The 25,949-nt window shown below is 44.5% G+C and overlaps 1 protein-coding gene across 1 annotated transcript in view; it reads left to right on the top strand.

Annotated features, from left to right (window-relative positions):
* LOC115480931 (granulocyte colony-stimulating factor receptor-like) overlaps positions 1-25,949 on the top strand; it is a 70,033-nt gene that overhangs the window by 6,229 nt on the left and 37,855 nt on the right. The window contains exons 2-4 of the mRNA XM_030219916.1: positions 20,461-20,769; positions 22,314-22,434; positions 23,351-23,532. Of these exons, the coding sequence (XP_030075776.1) occupies positions 20,461-20,769; positions 22,314-22,434; positions 23,351-23,532 (612 nt within the window). The remainder of the gene's footprint in view (positions 1-20,460; positions 20,770-22,313; positions 22,435-23,350; positions 23,533-25,949) is intronic.

Raw genomic sequence — 25,949 nt, forward strand, 5'->3', positions numbered from 1 at the left:
GAAGTAAGGCAAGTAGACTATAGCACTGAAATATCAAAATCATACAAAATCTTAAAGGTGACTAGGGGGAATGGTTGACTGATTTCTGAATCTATCCAGAGCAGGTTTGCTCAATTTTTCCAATACTCTTATTCACACCGCCCCATAGGGATGAAGGCATTATCAATAGGACCATCTTCAAGAACTGAACTTGCCTTGTCTCGCTGAAGAACAAGGCACTGAAAAGGACAGAAGCGATAGTACTACTACTACTACTACTACTATTTAGCATTTCTATAGCGCTACAAAGCGTATGCAGCGCTGTTCAAACATAGAAGAAAGACAGTCCATGCTCAAAGAGCTTACAATCTAATAGACAAAAAATTAAAGCAAGCAAACTAATTAATGTGTAGAGGAAAGAGGAGAGGAGAGTAGGTAGGGGTGATTATTTCTACAACACTTAAATAAACAAGCCAATCAAAGTGGTTTACAGAATAAAAATATACTTAACAAAACTGCAACAGAATCCGAACAACAAAACATGTACCCGGTCAAACTACAAACAGGAAAGCTCACACACCCCATAAAAATAAAGATTGAGATTAAGAAATGGGTGTTCACCTTTATATAGATAGATAGATTGCAAACAGAAAACAACTACCAACAATCACCAAAAGTCGCATGAACACTAATAAACATCCAAAAGGATCCATCTAAACAAGAAAACCCCTCCCACCCCGAACCTCCCTATCCCACCCTCCTGACACATGTCTCCTCATCAAATATGGTATACAAAACACCATACCTGAGCACAAAGTAAGTTGAACTTTTTCATGATTGCAAACATCTCCTGCAAAGCAAGCTTTCTCCACAGAGCCTCAATAGCTCAAAATCCAGCTCTGTACTCTGTGTGGCATCAGGGCCACCAAGAGACAGAGTCGGGGCTGGCTGCAGCCACTGCCCCCCCCCCCCCACAAACACACACTTGGGCTGCTGCTGCCCTGCCCCCTTATCTTCCTGCATCTGTTCCTCCCTTGGTCTGTCACTCTTCTGCTCCTATGTGCCAGGACCCGGGTTAACATGCTAACACAATCACCTGGGTCTCAACACACAGGAGCAGGAGAGACTGAAGGAGCAGAACCTTCTTGTGCAGGGCTCTCCTTGGAGGCCAGGCCTGGGAAATCTTGCCTCCCCACCCCAGCACACTGTTCGGATGTTACCTACTGTTCGGATGTTACCTGCTAACTCTTAATCTCTTCATAATCTCTGAGTTCATGAGGAATCAATTCCACCATTGATTGAGGTTTGGAGGGTCCTGTTGTCTCCAATTAATCAACATATACTTTCGAGCAAGGATAATTATATAATAAAGAAGCTCTCAACTTGCAGAACTTTAAAAGCTTTAAAGTTAGATGAAGCTCCTGGTCTAGATGGCCTTCACAACAAAATTGTATAAAGTCTTTAGAGACTTGTTAGTTGAACCCATGGAAAAACCTTTTTAGTATCTATTAGAAAAAGGGGATTTGCCTACCTCCATGCAAATGGTATGCGTCTTGGTTTCCCCTAAAGAACATAAAAGCCATGAAGAGTCAGACCAAGGCCCATTGAGCCAACAGTGGCCAATCCAGGTGACAAATGCCCAGCGGATTCCAAAAGTAGGTATATTTCTCATTGCTCTTTTCACTGATGAGTAATGGCTTTCCACAAAGTCTACCTGGTTAATAATTTCTTACAGACTTTTTCTTTAGAAACATATTCAAACATTTTCATGTCACTATTTTAGTCAGCATAATAATTCAGCCTGCAGATCATACACATGGAGGGGCATAATCAAACGCGAACGCCTATCTCCATGGGCGTTTATCTCTGAGAACGGGTCCGTGAAGGGGCGGACCGAACTGTATTTTCAAAAAAATGGATGTTTTTGAGCTGGGCGTTTGTTTTTTTTAGCGATAATGGAAACTAAAAACGCCCAGCTCAAAAACATCCTAATCCGAGCCATTTGGTAGTGGGAGGGGCCAGGATTGGTAGTACACTGGCCCCCCTGATATGCCAGGACACCAACTGGGCACCCTAGGTCAGTGCGGTGGACTTCAGAAAAAGCTCCCACATGCATAGCTCCCTTACCATGGGTGCTGAGCTCCCAACCCCCTCCCCAAAACCCACTACCCACAAATGTACAACACTACCATAGCTCTTAGGGGTGAAGGGGGCACCTACATGTGGGTACAGTGGGTTTTGGAGGCCTCCCATTTACCAGCACAAGTGTTACAGGTGGGGGGGGGGTGGGCCTGGGGCCACCTGGCTGAAGTGCACTGCGGTACCCACTAAAAGTGCTCCAGGGACCTGCATGCATGCAGGCCTCTAGGACTTGTTGCTGCTGTATAACATTGGCACACCAGTTGACACCTAAAGACTAATCTCTCCAGGGACAGGACTTGTTGCTGCTGTATAACCTTGGCACAGCAGTTCACACCTGAACACTAATCTTGCTGAAAACGTCCTTTATTGGAATAAGCACATTTACTCACAGTTAAATGCAGAGGTTGTGCCCCACTGGCAACGAGTCTCCCTGGTACTGAGATTAGCAGTAGGTCAGAGCTGGCAGAATGCTGTACAGTGCCCTCTTTCAGCCACATTCAAGGTAAGAACTAAGTTGTCTAACGTGGCTAACACAGGAAAGAGAACTAAAACTGGCTTACAAAAATGGCCACTACCGCATGGACAACAGGAAACACAACAGGGCACACTCTGACCCAGTAGGCAGGGGGAAAAGCATCATGGGAGAAGAGCCTACCAACTACCAACATCGTGAGACTGTAACACAAGCTAATGAAATCACGGAGCCCAATACCCTACACCCACCACAATGCAATGCTGATGTGACCCTGTACTGCACCCGAGAGCTACATCTGACCCAGGGAAAGGCTGTGAGAGGATCGAACACATTCTGCTGTCATGGAGGTGGGTACGGCATTTGAGGCTGGCATACAGGCTGGGAAAAAAGTTTTTAAAGTGGGGGGTGTTTTGGTGGGAGGGGGTTAGTGACCACTGGGGGAGTCCGGGGACGTCATCCCCGATTCCCTCCAATGGTCATCTGGGCAGTTGGGGCACTATTTTGGGACTTGTTTGTGAAAAAACTGGTCCAAAAAAAGTGACCCAAAATCGCGGTAAAAACGTCTTTTTTTTTTTTTTTTTCGATTATCAGCTACAGACACCCATCTCTCGGCTGATAACCACGCCCCAGTCCCGCCTCCGACACACCTCCGACACGCCCCTGTCAACTTTATTCGTTTCCGCGACGGAATGCAGTTGGAAACGCCCAAAATCAGCTTTTGATTATACAGATTTGGGTGCCTTTGTGAGAAAAACGCTCATCTCCCAATTTGGGTCGAAATATAGGCGTTAACATACCTTTGAAAATACATTATTAAAACCAAGGGGGGGGGGGTGATTTCTTAGTTAATTCATAATTTGTGTTCAAAGTGTCCTCCTTCAGCCTTGACACATTCACTAAGTCTTCGATGCCACTGAGCTGTTGGCTGAATGAATTCTAGGGTTTCATTAATTAAGAGCTCAACTGTTTTGTGAGCTCAATGCACTGGAGCTCCATCCTGTTGAAAAATAAAATGCTCAGAAATGTCTCCAATTCCAGGCAGAATTTTCTGCTGCAGTAGGACGTTTTTGTGTTATTTGGAACATGTTGGGGGGAAGGATCCCATTTTTTGCCAGACACTGTGTACATGGAGCTAAATATCCCTGTATTGGGTAGAGGTAAAGGATAGCTATTTGCTTCAATTTTTCACTTGGCAGATCACTTACAAAACACTCCCAGCAACATACAACCAAATACGTATCACAATCAATGTGAGCAAAATAAACTATAAAATATTTTCCTCTTCTTTTTGGAGCTTCCAACTCCATTCAGAATTGAGGCTGGGATCCAATCTCATAAGCATTCATTGTTAACCACCCAAAGATTTTTCCCTGGATCACCTTTCCCGGGCTCAAAGTCATCATGAACAATGTAAACATGCATACAATTGTAATAAAGCAAACATGTTAGACAGAAGTAAATAGCACAAACCCTGCCCTCTCTGTTACTGTAGTGGCAGTCCTCAGATGGGTACTATACCCTATAGTTTCTGTAATCATGGGCCCTAAGTCTGACCACTAGGTGTCACTACTGCATGAGTGGGGCTCCCCATCAGGAGCTGTAACCCTGGCTGGCCCAGGAAATAGAAGACTAACCATATCCAGGCTCTTCACATGGCAGTGCTATTCATTGCCATGGGATTAGCTCCAAACCAAACATCCTTTTCTTGCATGATTTTTTTTTATTTAAAAACTGCCAGAGGACATATATGAGCAAATGCACAGTGCCAGCGTTGCAGACTTAAGACTGACATATGCTAGATATTTGTGGTTTTCATTTATCTAGTTCTTTTCTAATGTCTGTGTTTGCTACATTGATATTGGAGAATGTGTAATCTGACAAAATGATTTGAAATGGTTTATTTCTAATCTTTTCTCTCTTGTCTTGCTGTATCTAAGGCCCACCCTTATCTGAATTTTCAGTGGGAAGTTTTTCACTCTTCTTTAAGGTTCAAATACTAATTGCTAGCAATCTGATACATCTGACATTTCCAGGCATAGGTGTGAATTAATCTTTTCTTTTTTTCAAATGAATTGCCTAATTTTATTATCGGGTTTCTTTTCTCTCATTTTCTTTTGCCATCACTGCTGACTTTTTTTTTTTAATCAATGTACAGTAAATTCTGTTTGTTTGAAATTGACAAGTACTTTTCCAGGGAAAGGGGAAAGAGGATGGGTCTTGATATACCACCTTTCTGTGGTCACAATCAAAGCGGTTTACATATTATATATGAGTACTTATTTTGTACCTTGGGAGAGGGTTAAGTGACATGTCCAGAGTCACAGTACTTTGCTCAAGTCATTGCATGATAGTTAAGTAGGAAACTAGTTAGATATTATATTTGATGGAGCATGTTTAAACTTGATGACTTTCTCATTCTTGAATGATGCACCAATGTTGAATCCCTGGGGGTGGGGGAGGGGAGATTGAAGTAGCTCCCATCTGAACCTGTTGAAAGCAGCAGGTCTACTAGGAATCGGGGTAGGGATATTGAGGACTTTGAAGTGGAGCCATGGGGTAGAATATGGCACACCTTGAAGTGGGGCAAGGGGAGAAAATAATTTTTGCAACACCTTAAACTGGGTTGTCTAATTCTTTGCAGACCCAGGTTTGTTTTTTGTTTGTTTGGTTTTTTTTTGGGGGGGGGGAAGGATTCCTAGAGGAAGTCATTTGGTGATAATGTAGGCATGGCAAGTAGAGACATGGAGGGGCATAATTGAAAGGAGCTGCCCATCTCTAAGGGCGGCCATCTCCGTGGACGGATCCGAGAAGGGGCGGTCCCAACTGTATTATCGAAAAAGATGGGCAGCCATCTTTTGTTTCGATAATACGGTTGGGCCCGGGCAAATGTCAGAGATGGGCGGGTTTGAGATGGTCGGCATCAGTTTTCAGCGATAATGGAAACCAAAGGCAGCCATCTCAAAAACGAACAACTCCAAGGCATTTGGTCGTGGGAGGGGCCAGGATTCGTAGTGCACTGGTCCCCCTCACATGCCAGGACACCAACCGGGCACCCTAGGGAGCACTTTCAAAAATTTAAAAAAAAAACATTAAAATACCTCCCAGGTTCATAGCTCCCTTACCTTGGGTGCTGAGCCCCCCAAATCCCCCCCAAAACCCACTCCCCACAACTCTACACCATTACCATAGCCCTTATGGGTGAGGGGGGCACCTACATATGGGTACAGTGGGGTTTGGGGGGGTTTGGGGGGCTCACATTTACCACCACAAGTGTAACAGGTAGGGGGGGATGGGCCTGGGTCCACCTGCATGAAGTGCACTGCACCCACTAAAAACTGCTCCAGGGACCTGCATACTGCTGTCATGGAGCTGGGTATGACATTTGAGGCTGGCTTAAAGGCTGGAAAAAAAGTTTTTAAAGTACTTATTTTTGGTGGGAGGGGGTTAGTAATCACTGGGGGAGTCGGGGAGGTCATCCCTGATTCACTCCGGTGGTCATCTGGGCAGTTTGGGCACCTTTCAGTGAGAAAATATTTCCTCCTATTTGTTTTAAAAGTATTCCTGTGTAATTTCATTGAGTATCTCCTGGTCTTTGTACTTTTTGAAAGAGTGAAAAACCGATTCACTTCTACCTGTACTACACCACTCAGGATTTTATAGACCTCAATCATATCCCCTTTAAGCCGTCTCTTTTTTATTTTATTTTATTTATTTTAAAGTTTTACAATAATTTCAAGATACATCTTGATTCAGAAAAGATGATTTCCAAAAGTTGGGAAACTTAACATCACAATTTACATCCTACATTGTTATCTATATGTATGTCAATAAGGAAATCAAGATTAATATTTCAATTTTACAATATAGAACGTAAAAAATTCTACATTTAGCCATCTATAGTCCACTACAATGGAGGCCTGTCTCAACAATTTAAGCCGTCTCTTACCCAAGCTGGAGCCCTAACCTTTTTAGCCTTTCCTCATATGGGATGAGTTCCATCTCTTTTATCATTTTGGTTGCTCTACTTTGACCCTTTTCTAATTCCGCTATATCTTTTTTGAGATTTGGTGACCAGAATTGAACGTAATACTCAAGGTGAAATTGCACCATGGAGCGATACAGAAGCATTATAATATTCTTTGTCTTATTTTGTGTCCCTTTCCTAATAATTCCTTTTCATCCTGTTTGCTCTTTTGGCTGCCACTGCACAATGGGCAGAAGATTTCAGCGTATTGTCTACAATGACACCTACATCTTTTTCTTGAGTGCCGACTCTTAAGGTTGACCCTAGCATCAGGTAACTATGATCTGGATTATTCTTCCCAATGTGCATCATTTTAATTTGTCCACATTAAATTTCATCTATCATTTGGAAGCCCAGTCTTCCAGTTTCCTAAGGTGCACCTGCAATTTTTCACAATCCACATGTGTTTTGACAACTTTGAATAGTTTTGTGTCATCTGCAAATTTAATCACTTCACTTGTCATTTCCTTTTCCAGATCATTTATAAATATGTTAAATAGCACCATTCCTAGTACAGATCCCTGAGACTGGTGCTATTTAAACATTATGGTCATAAGAACCAGTTCTATGGGTGCCAGTGGGTGCTGAGCGCCCCTAATATTTATTTATTTATTTTTTTGTTACATTTGTACCCCGCACTTTCCCACTCATGGCAGGCTCAATGCGGCTTACATATACAGGTACTTATTTGTACCTGGGGCAATGGATTAGCAGTCTCCTTCACTGTGTCCAAGAAGGGACAATTTGTATTCCGTTTAGCACCCCCCAATCATTTTGCATTGTTGGCACCTATTACGCTGGCAGTGTGTTTGGTCTCTAGACTTTTTCTAATGCATGGTAAACAATTGATCTGGACTTCAGCCGACACAGCATAGCGCTATAATGCAAAACTGCTTGAGTCCTAACTGGGGAAGGGGAAGGTTATTCCATAGATCTGCAGGGTTGTTTTTTTTTTTTGGGGGGGGGGGGTTAGGAACTTTTTATGATAATTTAATATTTGCAAATATAGCTAACATAAACCAGTTAAGTTTCTTCACTGGTGTCGGTCAATTTACATGCAATGATCTGGAGTGGAAGAGTGGCCTAATGGTTAGTGCAGTGGGTTGTGGACCTGGGAAACTGGGTTTCATTCCCACTGCTGACTAACGGTCAGCAGTGGGTTGAGATCCTGGGGAACCAGGTTCAATTCCTTTCTGCAGCCCTGTGTGACCCTGGGCAAGTCACTTAGCCCTCCATTGCCCCGGGTACAATATATACTTAGATTGTGAGCCCATTAGGGACAGTACTAGTTCATGTATAGAAAATTGTGGGGCCTTTTTACTAAGCCGCAGTAAAAAGTGGCCTGCGGCAGTGTAGGTGCATGTATTAGGTGCGCGCCGAGCCAGTTTTTACCGTGTCTGCAAAAAAGGGGTTTTTTTTCATGTGACGGGAAAAGGGCATATGTTAAAACTGAAACCAGTGCGCATCTAAAACTGACCTTGGCCTTTAATGCCACCCATTGATCTAGTGGTAAGAGCTCATGTGCTACACGCGCAGTGACCGGTTGGCATGTACCAACTGCCGATTACTGCCAGAAACTGCGCACATGGGAGGAAGTAAATAATTCAGCCGGGCGTTATGGGCACGCGCCAAATCTGAAATTACCACCAAAGGACACACTGGCCTGGTGGTAGTCTCATTTGGGCACTCACTGCATATGCATAGAGCCTACTGTGGCTTAGTAAAAGGGCCCCTGTCCTTGTTAACCACTGTATCCCTACGTGAAGGCCTCAGTGGTATATCAAATGCAATAAATAAATTCAATTGCATTAACACAGAGCTAACCTGTTTCATACCATATGAAATGATTAATCACATTACCATATCATTATTGTTCTGGCTCTCATTAATATTTGGGAGACGACAGTCAGTCTTAAGTTATTCATGGTGAATTAACTTACGGTGAACGTATAGCATGGATGAACAGTAGCATAAGTAGTTCTTTGAAAAAGACCCCAGGTAGAAATAATATTGAATCAGATTGCAATTATAAGTAATTTATTATAAGAACAAGAGCTTTGTCACAATTTTTTTTATAATTTACTAGAAATTGCTTCCTAATTGCAATGTATTAAACCTAAATGACACGAGACCACTGCTTTGAGATGGATGTAATATATTTTTGAAGACTCTGTTGCTGAACAACTAGAGAAACACTATTTATTCTTTCTCTGTTGGAGTTTTGGGAAATAATTTCAAGCATTGCAGTACAGGAAAAATAAGTGAAGTTGATTCCTGCAGAGAACATTGGAGGGAAAAAAGAAAAGAAGGACCAGAAGAGGAAGAAAGAAAATAGGATTCTGGGACTCAGCTTTGTATGATACCACACTGGCCTTTGAAAGTACTCAGGTGTGTGTTAGGGGTGGGGCCTTTGAAAGTACTAACTCAGGGGTCCTTTTACAAAGGTGCACAGAAAAATGGCCTGTGGTAGTGTAGACGTGGGTTTTGGGCGCGCGCAGAATTATTTTTCAGCACACCTGTAAAAAAGGCCTTTTTTATTTTTGACAAAAATGGACGTGCGGCAAAATGAAAATTGTCACACGCCCATTTTGGGTCTGAGACCTTACCACCAGCCATTGACCTAGCGGTAAAGTCTCACGCGGTAACTGGGTGGTAATGACCAAAAGCCACTTGGCGCGCGCCCGATACAAGCAGAGAAATAAAAATTATTTTTTGGGCGTGCGTATCAGACTCGCACCAAAAATGAAATTACTGCAAGAGCCACGTGGTAGGCATGCGGTAACTCCATTTTGGCACGCATTGGGCATGCATAGACACTTATGCGGCTTAGTAAAAGGGCCAGGTATGTGCCTATTCAGCGGCAGCCATCACTATCTGGATGGCGGTAATGTTCGCTGCTTTTCAGAGAGTTTGTCCAGATAGCAGTGCTTTAAATTGCTGTTACCCAGGTAACTCTTATCTCCATCCTCAGACCACCCCTATCACTGTCTGGATAGTGCTGCTGAAGATCTGTCTCTGTGGGACTTATCTGGGTAGGAACTGTTGATGTGTGTATGGGCCAGATGATTTCCCTTTCCTGCTTTTCTCCCCAGGGATTGACTTTCTGGTGTCCGGTATGCCAGTCCTATGAGGATTGGAGTGGATTTTTGGGTTCTAGTCTCCACCTTCACCTTTTTCCCCATGCCCCTGAGTTTCTCTACCTGATGAGATGTAAACACTAAGAGAAGAAAGAAAGTAGGAACGGATAAGTAAACTTCCAATAAAATCCAAAATGAGGCTCTCAAAAGTAAATATGAATGTATTTATTGAAGCACCACCTGTAGTGTTTCAGCATGCACACACCTGCCACAGGAGTCATACAATCTTATTGAATCCTTCTCTATTGATGGCAGCAGAATTGGAGAGGTCTCGCCAATTCTGTAAGCCACAGTGTTTGTCTATATGACATTCATTCATTCTATCAATTGATGTCCCCTTACGGGCATTTTCCAAATATCCATCAATAGAGAAGGATTCGATAAGATTGCATAACTCCTGAGGCAGGCATTTGTACACCGAAACACGACTCCATGTCAAGTCCTTTAGTATTTCAATATTGAGTCCTCTACAGTTGGTGCTTCAATAAATACATTCATATTCACTTTTGAGAGCCTTGTTTTGAACTTTAGTGGAAGGCTACATGTCCATCTCTACATTTTTTGTTCTCTTGGATTTGTGCGTAGGGTTGATTTCTTCTTTTTTCTGTGGTGGGATGTAAACTCTGTCATATACCTCATTCCATTTTTCAAGGACTCTTATATGTGACTGTCTTCTGGGTGAATTCCTCCCCTATCCCTGAACAATAGTCAGCATTAGATTGTTTCTTTTCTGCCCTATGCTCCACCGTGAAATCATAGGCTCCACATGAGCCTCAGATTACTATTCTTTATGAAGCCTAACCATTTCAATGGGACATGGTCTGTCGGTAAAATGCCTCCCCAATAGGTAATATCACAAAGACTCAATGGGCCTCCTTTGAGGTTTTTGAATGTTTTATCTGCATGATTGTCTCAGATTAACTTATTGGGTCAGGAATTCGTTACTAATTCTGTAAGTTTGGCAGCTATCTCTGAAAACTGGGGAATGAACTTGCAGTAGTAACCCACCAGCCCTAAGAAAGCTCTTAATTGCTTCTTTCTTTGTGAGACTGTAGATAGCATGGTTTTCCCCCAACTATTTCTCACCCAGTGCCCCAAATACTGGACCGCCCTCTGGCCTAATGAATACTTTTTTGTTGGATTGGTTGTTAAACCTATTTGTCTGAGAGATTCACATACTGCAGTCAAGTACGTTAAATGATTTTCCCACAAAAGTGAGAAAATCACCATGTTGTCAATGTATGCATTGGTGTATCTTGGTGTTGCCTTAGTACCTGATTAATAATTTATTGAAAGGTTTTACTGAGGAAGCCATAGGCAGCCAATAGGGCATTAGATGCCATGAAGCATTGGACTTTAAAGAGGTCACATAGTCCATCCAAGATAGACTGGGCCTTACAGTGGAAAATTATAGGAGAAGGTTTAGAGCCTGAACTTTTCAAAAAGGGGACAGACCAGAATAATTGTTGTTGCAAACTGGTCTTAGCCCTTGTAAAAGAGAATTGCAGTAATCTATCCTGCTGGTCACCAAAGCATGTACTACTTTCAATAAGCTGTATTCATTCAAAACAGGTTTCAGTTGATGTATCATCTGAAGATTTTACAACGTTACCAATTTGTAAAGTAATTTCATTGCCTTGTCATGTCAAAAACCTAAGTAGTCACATCATTTAGGGGTGGGTCCTTTTAGGGTGACTGTGCAAGTGAGATGTGTGCATAGAGATGTAAGATGGGAACCAGCCTATGGGAAGGGGAGACTCACCCACTGAAGATAGCAGTAGTTGAGAAGTTACCATTTCCCTTGATCTTGGGAAGAGACTGGAGTGGAATGGAGGGAATCCTAGCTCTGAAGGAGGCCTGTATTTCTACAAGAGAAAAGGATTACTCCACTCCTGAGTCTGAGGAAGTTAGTTTGCCACCCAAGATATCATAAAAGGTCCAAGGAAGAGTAAAAAAAAGTAAGGTGACCAGGAGGGCTGAGAACTGGAAGGAGTTAATTCCCTGTGGGAGAGCAGAGACCCTGAACTAAGAAGTAATGAGGTGGTTCTATAGATTTTCACAAAGAACGGGGGAAGGACCCATCTCTTAGGGAGTACTGGGATAAGATAATAGGAAGGCCACAGGAGAGAAGCCTTTTCCCTACTTTGTTAAACTATATAGCTTGTTGTACCAAATTGACAGGAAAGAAGAACAAGGGGAACAAAAATCAATGGATGAACCCCAAACTATTTAGAGACCCTGCTAACGGTAGCACATGCATACCCATTAGCAGCCCATTTTGGGGAACACAGGACTATGGACCAAATTATACAGACATAGGTCTAATCAGGATGTCAGGAATTACTACTAGTCATGCCCAGAATGCCAAAAGGTATCCCAGGGACTCCCAGAAAAAAAAGTCCTCTTATCGCACTGCCAATAGTGGAGCGACCCATAGATAAGGTAGCGGTGGACATTATTGGGCCACTAGATTACAGGGCATCTAGTCACCAATATATACTGGTGATGGTCAACTATGCAACAAGATTCCCCTTTGGAGAAAAGTGATAGCCTATGAACTATTGGCCTTATTTTGCAAGGTAGGCTTCCTGAGGGCGCTATTAACTGACAGAGGGACCAATTTCATGTCCAGCATGTTAAGTTTGGAAGAAGTTCGGTATTAGACTTCTAAAAACTGCAGCATATCATCCACAGACCAACAGATTAGTGGAGCGGTTTGATCAGCGCCTAATACACAAGGTAACAAAAAAAAAAAACTCATACAAATGAGAATATCAAGAATTGGGGCACAGGAATTCCCAATGTGCTATTTGCCTTTAGAGAAGTCCCTCAAGCTCCCCTGGGATTTTCCTCATTCAAACTAATGTTTGGATGACAACCCAGGAATTTATTAAAGGTAGTCCAGGAGGTCTGGACCAGGGAGGACCAAAAGCTGACTTTGTAGTGGAATATGTACAACTATTAAAAAGAGAAAGTAGGAAAAAAGTGGCTAGGTCAGCTTGGGAGAATTTGGGAAAAGCCCAGACCTAACAAAGTTTATCAACAGGAATCTGAACCTCAAGACCAGCTGCTAGTATTACTACCCACCGCAGCTAATGACCTACTGGCTCAATAGAAAGGGCCCTTTTGGATGAAACAGCAAGTAGGGTCAGTAGGTTATGAGGTTAACTAAGGGAGGAATAAGAGCCAAGTATTCCATGTGAACATATTAAAACCCTAGGTATGCTGGGAGGTTTTAGGGGCAGAAACTGTAGAGGAGGAAGAGGATCTAGGACTGGAACTAGTGTAGATTATGACAGAGCACCCCATAAAAATAGGAGACCCTTTCATATCTAGGCAGAAATCTCAAATTGAACACCTTATACGTAGGTTTCAAGATGTGTTATCCCCTCTGCCTAGCTGCATGCACCTCAGCCAGGGAAAATTGTGAGTCAGAAACTGTACTGCTTACTAGAAGCAAAGCAAAAAGATGTAGAAAAAGTGGCTGAAATGTATTTAGGCATTATTGAAGAATCAGTAAGCAAATGGGTTAGTCCCATAGTCCTGGTGCCCAAACCAGATGGCTCTATATGATTCTGTATAGACTTTAGGCAGGTCAATGCAGAATTCTGCTTTGATGCTTGTCCCATGCCAAGAACAGAAGACCTAATGGAACAGCTCCATCCTAAATTTAACTAAGGACTACTGGCAAGAGAGTGGTGGATACTTGGAATGCCCTCCCGCAGGAGGTGGTGGAGATGAAAACGATAACGGAATTCAAACATGCGTGGGATAAACATAAAGGAATCCTTTTCAGAAGGAATGGATCCTCAGAAGCTTAGCCGAGATTGGGTGGCAGAGCCAGTGGGAGGAGGTGGGGCTGGTGGTTCAGAGGCGGGGCTAGTGCTGGGCAGACATGTATGGTCTGTGCCCTGAAAATGGCAGATACAAATCAAGGTAAGGTATACACAAAAAGTAGCACATATGAGTTTATCTTGTTGGGCAGACTGGATGGACCGTGCAGGTCTTTTTCTGCCGTCATCTACTATGTTACTATGTTTTTAAGGTTTTCATGATATGGTTCCAATTTATGTGTCTAAAAAGCTACCAATATACACACCAAACCAGTTGTTACACTCTCAGTGTGAGAGACGTTTTCTTTTACCTTCTGCAGGTCATTGGGCCCCCCCCCCCCCCAGCCACTGCCTGCTACCACCTCTCCCCCCACCACCATGATGACACAACCCCCCTCCCCCACACTACAGCACACCTACCACCGCAGCTGCTGCCCCCCTCCTGCACACCACAGTCCCCCGAACCTCAGTGGGCCCTTCCCGGTCCTACCTTGAAGGGCCCTGGTGGTCTAGTGGCTTCTTCGGGGGCAGAAAAGAACCCCATGCTTTCCTGCCCATTACCGCTATTCTGCCCAGCGCCACCGTGTTTTCAAAATGAGCGCCAAGACTTCCCATAGTAGTCTCACAGGTCCCGAGAGTCTCGGCAGCCATTTTTAAAACACGGTGATGCTGGGCTGAATAGCGGCAGCGGGTAGGAAAGAGCATTGTTCTTTCCTCCGCTCTGCAGAGGCCACTAGATCACCAGGGTACATCAAGGTGGGCCTAGGGAGGGCCCACTGAGGCTCGGAGTAGTGTGCAGTAGCGGGCAGGTGGGCAGGGAGCCAATGGGCCCCCGAGAGCCTCTGGGCACTTCCCGGTTTCCCAAATGGTCAGTCTGCCCCTGCTTCTAACTTTGTCCTATCCTTCTGTCTCCACCATCTCCACCATCAAACTGGGTTGCTATGAGTGCTTTTTTCTTTTAACTGTATGCAAGTTTAATTGTTAGAAATTGTTTGTACAAGGCCCTGCTTCCTTAGATCTGTAAGGCCCCCTTTTACAAAGTGGCGGTACATGTACTGCCGCTTTGCCGTGCGCCAATCTGTCTCTACCGCCGGGCTACTGCAGGAGCCCAATGGTAGTGCCTGCCCCCAATGCACACCATTTGCTGTGTTGAAAAAAAATAGTGTTATTTTTTTTAGCACCAGAGGCTTCCCTGGCAGTACTTCGTTGGGTTAGCACAGGAGCCCTTACCAGCTCCTAAATAGGAGGCAGTTATGGCTTCCCTGGAAATGACCACATGGCAAGTGTTACACTTATTACAGAGCCATTTCCATTTTTTTTTAAAGTCCTTTTACCCGCTGGGGTAAATGGAGGCCTCGGCATGCGGCAAATCCACGAGCCGATGCTTCCGCAGGTCCCCTTTTACCACAGCTTTATAAAAGGGGCCCTAAGAGATTTACAGTGTCCCTGGTGTGCCAGCTGCCTTCCTCCTTAATAAAACAAACATTCTGAGATACTACCATGGGATATTATGATGATATTATTGTGCTAATTACAGGGGGAAATTAAGGCAGAAAAATATTACTGAAATGTGTTGCTGGTGGTTGTCTTTTTCTTTCTGCACGGCTATAAATTCTAAAGTAATTGGAATATTTAATTGCTTAATTACTTTATGGAGGTCATTGTCTCTGTGCTGTTCACAATATTCTAAATATGACTATAATAAACATAATTAGGTCAGCTATGGTACAGGCACAAAACAGTAAAACTAAAATCCTGAGTGTCTTAAAAGTTATGTAACTGATCTGTGCCTAACCCTGGGAGTCAGGTTCTGTAATTCTAGCTAGAATCTTTTAAACCCTGTGTACTGCACAGGGCCAGTTTTAGACACCGCGAGGCCCAGGGCAGAAATTAAGGAAGGGGCCCCTGATCCCTGATCCCCCCTCCCCCAATCTCCCCACCTGTATTGCTACTACACAGTCCGGGCATCTCCCTCCCTTCCCCACACCTTGTAGTCTTCTTTAAAATTTTTATTTCCCTTCTCAGAGGGGCCCCGGCACAGCAGCCATCCTCACAAGCTGCCTCCGGCTGTCCCGAAGCTTTCCCTCTCTGCTGCGATCCACCCAGGCGGAAACAGAAAATTGCATCAGAGAGGGTAGATCACAGCAGAGAGGGAAAGCTTAGGGGCAGCCGCAGGTAGCTTGTGAAAATGGCTGCCGCACCCTCTGAGAAGGAAAATAACATTTTAAAGAAGATTGGGAAAGGAGGAGGAGATGGACTGTGGTGGGGAGAGGGGGAAGGGATGCCTGGACCATAGGGTCCTCTGGAGCTGTGGGGCCCAGGGCAGCTGCCCTTCCCTCCCCCCCACCCCCCAACGATGGCTCTGGTACTGCAACCAGCAGTTAAAAGTATATAATCAAGGCCTGCCCACGGGAACTATTTCATATAGAATGAGAGCTCTATGTAGTTCCTGTAGATAGGGGGCCCATTTTCAAATGCTGGAGGAGTGGCCTAGTGGTTAGCGCATCGGTCTTGCACTCCAAAGGTGGCCAGTTCAAATCCCACTGCTGCTTCTTGTGATCTTGGGCAAGTCACTTAACCCTCCATTGCCTCAGGTACAAACTGTATAGATGCTTATGCAGCTTAGTAAAAGGGCCCCTTAGATTGCAATTCCACTTGGGCAAGGAAATAACTTGTACCTGACTGTAACTCACCTTGAAGTCAAATGTGGAAAAAGTGAGGGTTTTTTTGTTTTGTTTTTAAGGACGTGCACAGAGGATTTCTGAGGAAGAGGAAGGGATTGCAGAGCTGAGCAGTCGGTGAGGATTGGCAGACTGGATCTACCATCATGTTCTGAGTCGCTGTTTTATATTTCACGTTCTCAGCCAGTCGTACACAATGTGGCTGATACCCATGATATATAGCATCCTTCCCATTAGTATCTCTTGCCCAGGTAAGGAAGCACCACAGGTGCAGAGGGATTTTGATCTCACTGAAATGTTTGGATCACAGGTTAGCACAGTATCTAGTAACTGTTCCTGCTGCTTTCATTACAGTCAACAAGATCCCATGATGCAGTTCTTTTTCTTTTTTTTTTGCACACTTCCAAGCATCCAAAATATGTATGATTGATGCGTATTTTTACTTAGTTGTCTGAGAGTTAATTATTTTTACTTGGTATGCAGAGATCATCTCCCCTCCCCATCTCCTTTTTAAATTTTAAATTTGACTCCAAAATGAAAAATATTGAACAGCTAAAAGACGCTATAAAACTTCATTAGTCCTAGAGTGTCACAACCAACAGCATCCTCACTGGTCTTTGAATAACTGCTAGGAAGCTGATCTTAAACACTGCCATTGCCAATGGAGCTTGACCGTCAATATTAACATTTCAATTAAGTAAAACAGTACTTTGAGAGCCCCAGAACGAATACACTGCAGTAATATAATTGTCTGAATACCTGAAATTTATTCCCTCACCACAATCGTACTTATAATCCATGTAGGCTTCCATAGTGCACATGCTTTTAGCTAGACTGAGAGAAGGCATTCCTGGGAGCATGTTTTGGGCATGATGATAACATAACAAGTGTAGATTAGATCTGAAAATAGATGGCTGTTTCCACAGATTTCAGATGGAAGATGTGTGCTCTCCTTTTTGAAAATAAGATAGGTCTGCAGATACATTTGCATCTAGGGGGACCATTTAAAAAGTAAGAATATAAGACTAGCCATACTGGGTCAGACCAATGTTCCACTCTGCCCAGAATACTGCCCCCAGCAGTGGCCAACTGACAGGGCCATGCCAACCCAGTAAGCGGGGTAAGCACCGCAGGGGGGCGCCTGCCTTCAAGGGCGCCACGTCAACTGCGGTGCTGCCGGTCGAGTTCTATTTCAAAATTGAAAAAATAAACCATACCATACCGTGTTGGCACGTCGGCGCCTATGCGCATGTGCTGCTGCCTTCCCACACGCAGCGCTCGGGCTTGGCTCTCCTCCCTCCCTCCCCATCAGCGCCTAGACATGTCCGCCTGCGAGCTCTACACCCGGGTAAGTGAAGTGGGGAATCTATCTCTTCAGCTGCTCAGCGAGCAGCGGGGTGAGGGGCGCGATTTATCTCTTCAGCTTTGCTTAGCGGGCGGGAAGGCGCGGCCTTTGCTTCCTTGCTGCTGTTTCCTGAACTAGTACCAGGGCAGGTGTTGCTTGCGGTGTGGCAAGTTCTCACTCTGACCGAGTCGAGGAAGACCAGGAGCGGATGGGGGGCCGTGGGGTGGAGCTGCTGCTTGTCACAGCCAATGTGGGCTCCATGTGTGACAAGGTGGGTATCGGGGGAGGGAAGGGTCCGCCCTGAGGAAGGCCTGTAGTGTCCACGCAACCGCAGCTCCTGCAGTTGTGAGTCTGCGGGCGGGGGGACACAAAGCACAAACCAACTTGCCAAACTCTCTTCTGACAGTACGTCTCCCTGGACGTAGTGAACAAGTTTGTACTCTCTGCTGACAGTACTCTTTCCTGGACACGCTTGAACAAGTTTGTGCTATAGTGGTGATGCTCAAGCAACCACTGCATTCATACAGTTGACATTTTTGACAGATAGGACTAGCTGTTCGTTTATGTGCTATTAAGTTTACTATTATTTTGTGCAACTAGATTTTGTTTGAGTTTATTATATTTGTTGTGACTCATGGCTTTAGTACTGGGCGCCTGCCTTCAAGGGCGCCGCGCCGGCTGTGGCGCTGGCGGTCGAGTTCTATTTCTAAATTTAAAAAATAAACCATACCGTACCGCGTTAAGAAAAAGGAGATGCCACACGGGGGGGCGCCAACTGATAGTCTGCAGGGGGGCGCCAGAGACCCTAGGCACGGCCCTGCCAACTCAGGTCACAAGTACCTGGCAGAAACCCAATTAGTAGCACCATTCCATGCTACCAATCCCAGGGCAAGCAGTGGCTTCCCCATGTCCACCTAAATAACAGACTATGGACTTTTCCTCCAGGAACTTGTCCAAACCTTTTTAAAACCCAGATATGCTAACTGCCATTACCACATCCTCCAGCAATGAGTTCCAGAGCTTAACTATTCTTTGAGTGAAAACATATTTGAGTGAAAAATATTTCCTCCTATTTGTCTTCAAAGATTAGCTTGAATTATCCTATATGGAGTACGGTTGGTTAGGAGAAACATAGGGGCCCTTTTACTAAGCCACGTAAGCGTCTATGTGCGCCCAACATGTACCAAAATGGAGTTACCGCCCAATTACCGCGTGGCTCTTGTGGTAGTTTCATTTTTGGTGCGCGTCCGATACACGCATCTGAAAAATATTGTTTTATTTTTGGGCGCGCATAACAGATGTGTGCCAAGTAGCATTTGGCACACTTAGGTCATTACTGCTCGGTTACCGCGTGAGTCTTTACTGCTAAGTCAATGGCTGGCAGTATGGTCTCAGACCTAAAATGGACACGCGACAATTTTCATTTTGCCGCACGTCCATTTTCGGCAAAAAAGGCCTTTTTTACAGGCATGCTAAAAAATGGATCGGTGCGCAGCCAAAACCCCTATACTACCGCAAGCCATTTTTCAGCGCGCCTTAGTAAAAGGACCTCATAGACATTAAGGACTGGATTCAGTAAATGCATCGAAAGTTAGGTGCCGTTAAGATCCGTGCTAAGCACCAAGTCTGTAAAGTTCGCTTAGCGCTACTCAACCTTTATAGAATGGCGCTTCCAATGCCCAACTTTGGGTGTGAGGTATAAATGCTGGTGCGCAACTAAAGGCAGTTGGGTGCATAAATCTTATCTTATTCTGGCTCATATATTCTGCAACTATCCTAACGGGTTCAGTGCGGGTAACTAAGACGAAGCTTGGAGATTACCAAGGAAATCCATACAACCATATATCAAAGATTAAAACATCAAATTTTAAACAAAACCAAAAATAATACCTAAATATCCAAAAAAACCTTCCTAAATAAAAAGGTTTTTAAAACCCTCCTAAACAGTCCATAATTCTGTATCCTTCTTATTTCATAAGGAAGCAAATTCTATACCATTGCTGCTTGGTATGAAAAAGAAGATGAAAAGAGCCTGTTAGCCTTAACCCTAGAAGATGGAAAATGTAATAACATTTGCTTACGCAGACCAAATCTCACATCCCCTAATAATAATTGGATCAAAGAAACCATGACCCCATTCTATAACTCTATAAATTTTGGGAATGTGCTGATCCGCCAATGCCCTTCCCCTGACCACACCTCCTTTTGAGTTGTGCGTTATGAAATTTAAGTGTGCAGCGTTATAGATTAGTGCTTAGGCTAATCTGCAAATAAGTCCTAATTAGTGCCAATTAACATCAGTTCATTAACTAATTAGATTGCCCACAGATCTGGGATCCGCACCCAAATTTGGGCGACTTTTATAGAATCCAGGGGTAACACTTTAAAGGAAAAAATACTGTGTTTTCAGAGGTGACCTGTAGGGGATGAGGAGGAATGTGGGGCCTTATTGCATAAGTAAAGCTTAGGGACTGAAAAGCAGGATATAGTGGGTTAGAAATTAAGTTTTTATTATTATTATTATTAGCATACCCTCTGGAGCTATTTATGATCATTTACTAATTATTTATTGGGATAGCTATTTCTATAACTTCTCCTGTGCTAGATGTCCTCCTTATTGAAAAATGCCAGGACAAGCACAAAGACAGGTTCCCCAAGCTTACATCCTACACTTTCCATTAAGTTTAATTTTATTTTAACAAAGCTGATGTATTCAGTACTTTCCAAGATCGGTGGTGAGAGAATGTAATTAAGGGATTTGAGCTGGGGTTATCCTGAGTTTTCATTTACCATGCTATTCCCCAAAGTTAATTCTCCTCCTATTCAAACTTTATTTTTAATCAGGGGTTGATGCATTCTGGGACAGCTGTGGCATTCTAACCAGCCCCCAGGTTGTTCAGCTGGGCATGGCCATGAGCGCCTCCTGCAAAATCAACTCTACGTGTCTTCTGTTGAACAGCAGCATAAGTTCTGCTGATGTGGTCTGGACGCTGAATGGAGAGCAAATCCCAAGGGACTCAAACAGCAAAGCCAACCCTGACTTTTCGATGGTGACCATTCCCCAGGTCAATTCCACCAGGGGGAACCTGAGTTGTTATCTTTTGCACAAGCGGATTCCATATCTGCTGGGCTCTGTTGCTATTCATGCAGGAGGTTAGTACAAGCTATGAAAAGCATTTTAGGTGTTTAAATCAATGAACCTGTGTCTTCCCAATAGAATAGTAGAAGAAGAAAGGAGGAATATGTTCTGTGAAATGAGGGATGTTCAAAGAGACATATTATTTGTTCCGGAAATCTTCTGGAAAATAGGGATGTTTTATGTGTGCAGTACACACATGGTTGAAGCTGTCTAGGGGGTCCTTTTACTAAGGTGCACTGGTAAATGGTTTGCAGTAGTGTTGGTGCGGGTTTTGGGCTTGCGCCAATCCATTTTTCAGTGCACCGGTAAAAAAGGCCTTTTTTAAAATTTTTTGCCAAAAATGGACGTGCGGCAAAATCAAAATTGCCGCGAATTAATTTTGGGTCTGCGAGCTTACCACCAGCCATTGACCTAGTGGTAAAGTCTCACGCGATAACCGAGCGGTAACAACCTACGCACATCAAATGCTACTTGGCGCACATCTGAAAATAAAAATTAATTTTCATCTGCGCATATCGGATGCACGCCAAAAATAAAATTACTGCAAGAGCCACGTGGTAGCCAGGTGTAGGGTTACCATACGTCCGGATTTACCCGGACATGTCCTCTTTTTGAGGACATGTCTGGGTGACCGGGCGGGTTTTGCCAGTCCGCCCGTTTGTCCGGACTTCTGGACAAATGGGTGGGCGGGCGGGCAGCGGACCTATCCTAGCCTCCCCTCCTCTCCCCTTCCCTTACTTACTATCTACTGCCCTGGTGGTCTAGTGACCTCTTTGGGGCAGGAAAGAGCCCCCTCTTTCCTGCCTGGAGCGCTGCCCTTGCCCTGCATCCTGTTGCTGTGATGGATCTCGGGATTCAAAATGGCCACCGAGAGTTGAAGTCTCGTGAGGCCGCTTCGACTCTCGGCAGCCATTTTGAATCCCGAAATCCGTCACACCAACAGGATGTAGGGCAAGGGCAGCGCTCCAAGCAGGAAAGAGGGGGCTCTTTCCTGCCCCTAAGAGGTCACTAGACCACTAGGGCAGTAGGTAGTAAGTAAGGGGAGGGGAGGTGATGGGGGGAGGGGAGGAGAGGGGAATATGTGACCCGGGGGAGGGGAAGTGACTGAGGGGAGGGGAATATGTGACAGGGGGCTGGGTGAGAGCGAGAAAGGGTGGGGTGAGGATATGAAAGGGGCATGGTGTGGGTGGGGCAGGGGCAGGGCAGGGGCGTGACATGTGTCCTCTTTTTCAGAGGACAAAATATGGTAACCCTAGCCAGGCGGTAACTCCATTTTGGTGTGTGTTGGGTGCGCGTAGACACTTACGCAGCTTAGTAAAAGGGCCCCTAGGTTACTAGCAGTTGGGCATGAAAAACACATGGAGTTCTAGATTTGATTTAAAAAATTTTCACAGGAAAAAAACAAATCCTGATCTTTTGTGTCACAGCCAAACTCTGCTGGTATACACAGAATGGTGACCTAGAAATATATACTTACACTCTTAATTTAACAATGATATGAAATGCTATGTGATACCTCTGCAATAAAATTGATTCCCTTTCTGTCTTTTTGTTTCAGTTCCACCAGATGAGCTACAAATTTTACATTGCTTCACAGTCTGGACTGCTAATTTAACTTGTTACTGGGATCCTGGACAAGAGACACATCTTCCAACCATTTACACTCTTCATGTGAGAGAGTGAGTACCAAGATTGTGGCCCATCCCCAGTAAATCTGCAGAAACTCCTCCAACCTCCGCCCACTCGTATCCCTATCCAGGACTCAGGGGCGTAGCCAGACAGCAGATTTTGGGTGGGACTAGACAAGAAGTGGGCAGCACCAAGTGTTCTCCCCCACCAACTTAAAAAAAATATCTCAGCTGGCAGGAAAACACTGCTCTCTACCTTGGCAGCCTGCAGCAGGCATGCGCTGAAAACTAAGCATGCACAGGTGCCAGTATCAGCAGCTTAGGAAGCTCAGACTTCTGAAGTGGAGAGCAATGTTTTCAGCACCATCAGGAGGAGGTCTTCAGCTGGCAGAGCTTGGGATCCCCACCAGCTACCACTAAATGTGTGCTACTGTTGGGTGGGCCTGAGCCCTAAGTGAGTGGGCCCCAGCCCACCCAGGCCCACCTGTGGCTACGCCACCGATCCAGGTGGCACAGCTGAAAGAAAACGGCTCAAATTCATACTCACTTGACTTGAAAAAGGGAAGAAACTAGTTACTAAAGATGATAAATAAACCCACAATCGATACTGTAAGCAGAGCAAGTAGTTTGATAGATTGGTCTGTCACATTCAAGTCTAGTCAGGAAGGAGGAGACCAGCAGAGCCACTTTTGACTGGCTTGACCTGGAATAATGCCTTCCACAGAAAAATGGACGAGAGCTTTCTAACTGTGATTGCATTCAAAGAAAATGCTTTATTACCTGACCTACTATTAAATACTAATGACTCTGCAGATCAAGCGTTACTTTGCATTGGAAGAGTGAGTATGTAGAGGGGTTCAGTGGTTGTATTCCACGTGTGGCTGAACTAGATGTGTACAATTTTCCCGGAGGAAAGGGTTAATGCTGCTTTACCTCAGGTGAGCCTTCATGTGTGCTTTCATTTCAGAGACATTGGGACATGCGATGAGGCTTTCAATGAGACAAAGATTTGTGTTTCTGCCCCAGACAGCAGTTTCTGCACACTCACTATTGATCGGATGATGGCACATTACAGCATCTGGGTAACAGGTGAAAATCAGCTGGGACGGGCAATCTCCCACGCTGTGTGCCTTCATGCCACAGAAATAGGTAAGAGTGAACTATAGGAGGAAAAGATGGGTTTTTACAGGAAAAGCAGAAAGAACCAAAACACTCCCACAAATGAACCAAGAAGGACAAAAACCAGTGGGAATGACCACACAAATGGACCAGGATGGCAGCAACAAATCCTTTATTGAAGACACTGGAATTCAAACGTAGAACAAAAGTCAGACCTTGTCAGACTGTGGACCCAACCCAGGCTCTGTTTCGGCTATAAAGCCTTCCTCAGGAGTCCTATTGTATAACAGACAAGACTTATAATGCGGATGATCATAACAAAAAGAGAAGGTTAGCTGTCCCTTTGTAAGATAAAAATGCACCGGCAAAGGTCCGACACAAAAAGAACATTAGCACTAAATGGTTCCCACTGTTTTTTGTTCTTCTGGGCTTGTACAGCACCACATAAATGATCCCAGATCAGAATGATTTCTTGAGAACTCACCCATAATCAATAGAAATCAGGTTAACCAGAGAGAGCTTCCCTTGCTCAGGGGCCAATGCAGAAAGCCAGTGTAGCTGGAAGTGTGCAGTTAGTGAGGCGTTTGTGTGCAGTTTTATGGCTGCGTGATGCAAAAAGTGTTTTGTGCAGAGATAATGCTGAGTGAATCCCTATGTAGGACTCTGACGCACAGCATATTAACATAAATGGTGATCAGGCTATTAGCTAATCTGCCTCAAAGCAGAGAAGTACGTAGAAGATTTTAAGGTGAGCACATCACTAGAACTTGGACACCAGGGCTGAAGACCCTTAGAACGGTTAGTTCATTCTTCTGCAGTAATGTTTGAGAGAATTTAATGCCAGTTTTTGCTTTTTTTTTTTTTGTGAGCATAACAGGGCCCACAGCTCTTATGACAGAACAGATGATGGTTCTGCACATGGGTCCAAGCCAGTGGCGTAGCTATAGGTGGGCCTGGGTGGGCTGTGGCCCACCCAATTTGGACTCAGGCCCACCCAAAATTGTGGCAGTCTTGCTGTGGAAATCCCCAAACCCCACCAGCTAAAGGTTTCCTCCTCCTCAGGCAGCCAATGCTCTTCCAAATGGCAGCTGGCACTGCACACCCGCCCCTATCCACATTTCACCCATGCGGAAGCACTGAGCATATATGAACTCCTGGCAGCGGTGTCAGCTCAAGTCAAGGGCTGCCAGCTGCTGTTTAGAAGAGCACTGGATGCCCAAGGAAGAGGAAATCTTCAGCTGTGCAGTTTTGGAATCCCCACCAGCTAAGGTATTTAATATTTGTGTTTGAAGGTAGAGGGAGAGGCAGAATGCAGAGAACAGAGCGAAAGGGGACCAGGAGGGGCTGAATTCCGTGCCCATCCATTTTGGGCTCAGGCCCACCCAAAATTGGCTGTCTGGCTACGCCCCTGGTCCAAGCAGAAACAAATTGTATCTGCACATAAATATTGGCATTACAAAAATGTTATGTGCAAGGCATTTTTGCAAGGGTGATCTTTATAGGCACATTACATATTGCCATACTGGGACAGACCAAAGGTCCATCAAGCCCAACATTCGGTTTCCAACAGTGGCCAATCCAGGTCACAAGTACCTGGCAAGATCCCAAAATAGTACAATACATTTAATGCTGCTTATCCTAGAAATAAGCAGTGGATTTTCCCCAAGGCCATTTTAATAATGGTCAATGAACTTTTCCTTTAGGAAGCCATCCAAACCTTTTTTTTAAAACCCACTAAGCTACTTGCTTTTACTACAGTCTCTGGCAACAAATTCCAGAGCTTAATTACACTTTGAGTGATTCGTTTTAAATTTACTACTTTGTAGCTTCTTTGCATGCCCCCTAGTCCTAGTATTTTTGGAAAGAGTAAACAAGCGATTCACATCTACCCGTTCCACTCCACTCATTATTTTATAGACTTCTATCATATCTCCCCTCAGTCGTCTTTTCTACAAGCTGAAGAGCCCTAGCTGCTTTGGCCTTTCCTCGTAGGGAAGTCATCCCATCGCCTTTATCACATTCCAGCACATGCGCAGACGTGCTGACACTTTTGTACATACACGCGCACAGTGCTATCTGCCCTCGGCACAGAACCTTATACAAATACATCCAGCAGGGTTACCCTGATTAGCTCACACGTTCTGCATGCTTCAAATTTACATCTGATTAGATTTCAGCATTGGTGGATAAAACTTTCTTAAGTTCTCATTAGAAGCCATGCACATGTGGCTTTCTGCATCTGCCCCTCAGTCAGTATAAAGGGGGGGTTGTCTGGATGGAAACCTGGAAAATGATTCACAGCTCAGCTTTAGTTCTGTTGGGGAGGCTAGATGTGAGACCATAAGAACATATGGAAAGCCATGCTGAGTCAGAGCAAGGTCCATCAAGCTCAGCATTCACTTTCTCATAGATCATTTCAGGTGATAAGTGATGGCTTTCCCAAGGCT

This window comes from Microcaecilia unicolor, chromosome 11, assembly GCF_901765095.1.
Source record: "Microcaecilia unicolor chromosome 11, aMicUni1.1, whole genome shotgun sequence".
Lineage (NCBI taxonomy): Eukaryota > Metazoa > Chordata > Amphibia > Gymnophiona > Siphonopidae > Microcaecilia > Microcaecilia unicolor.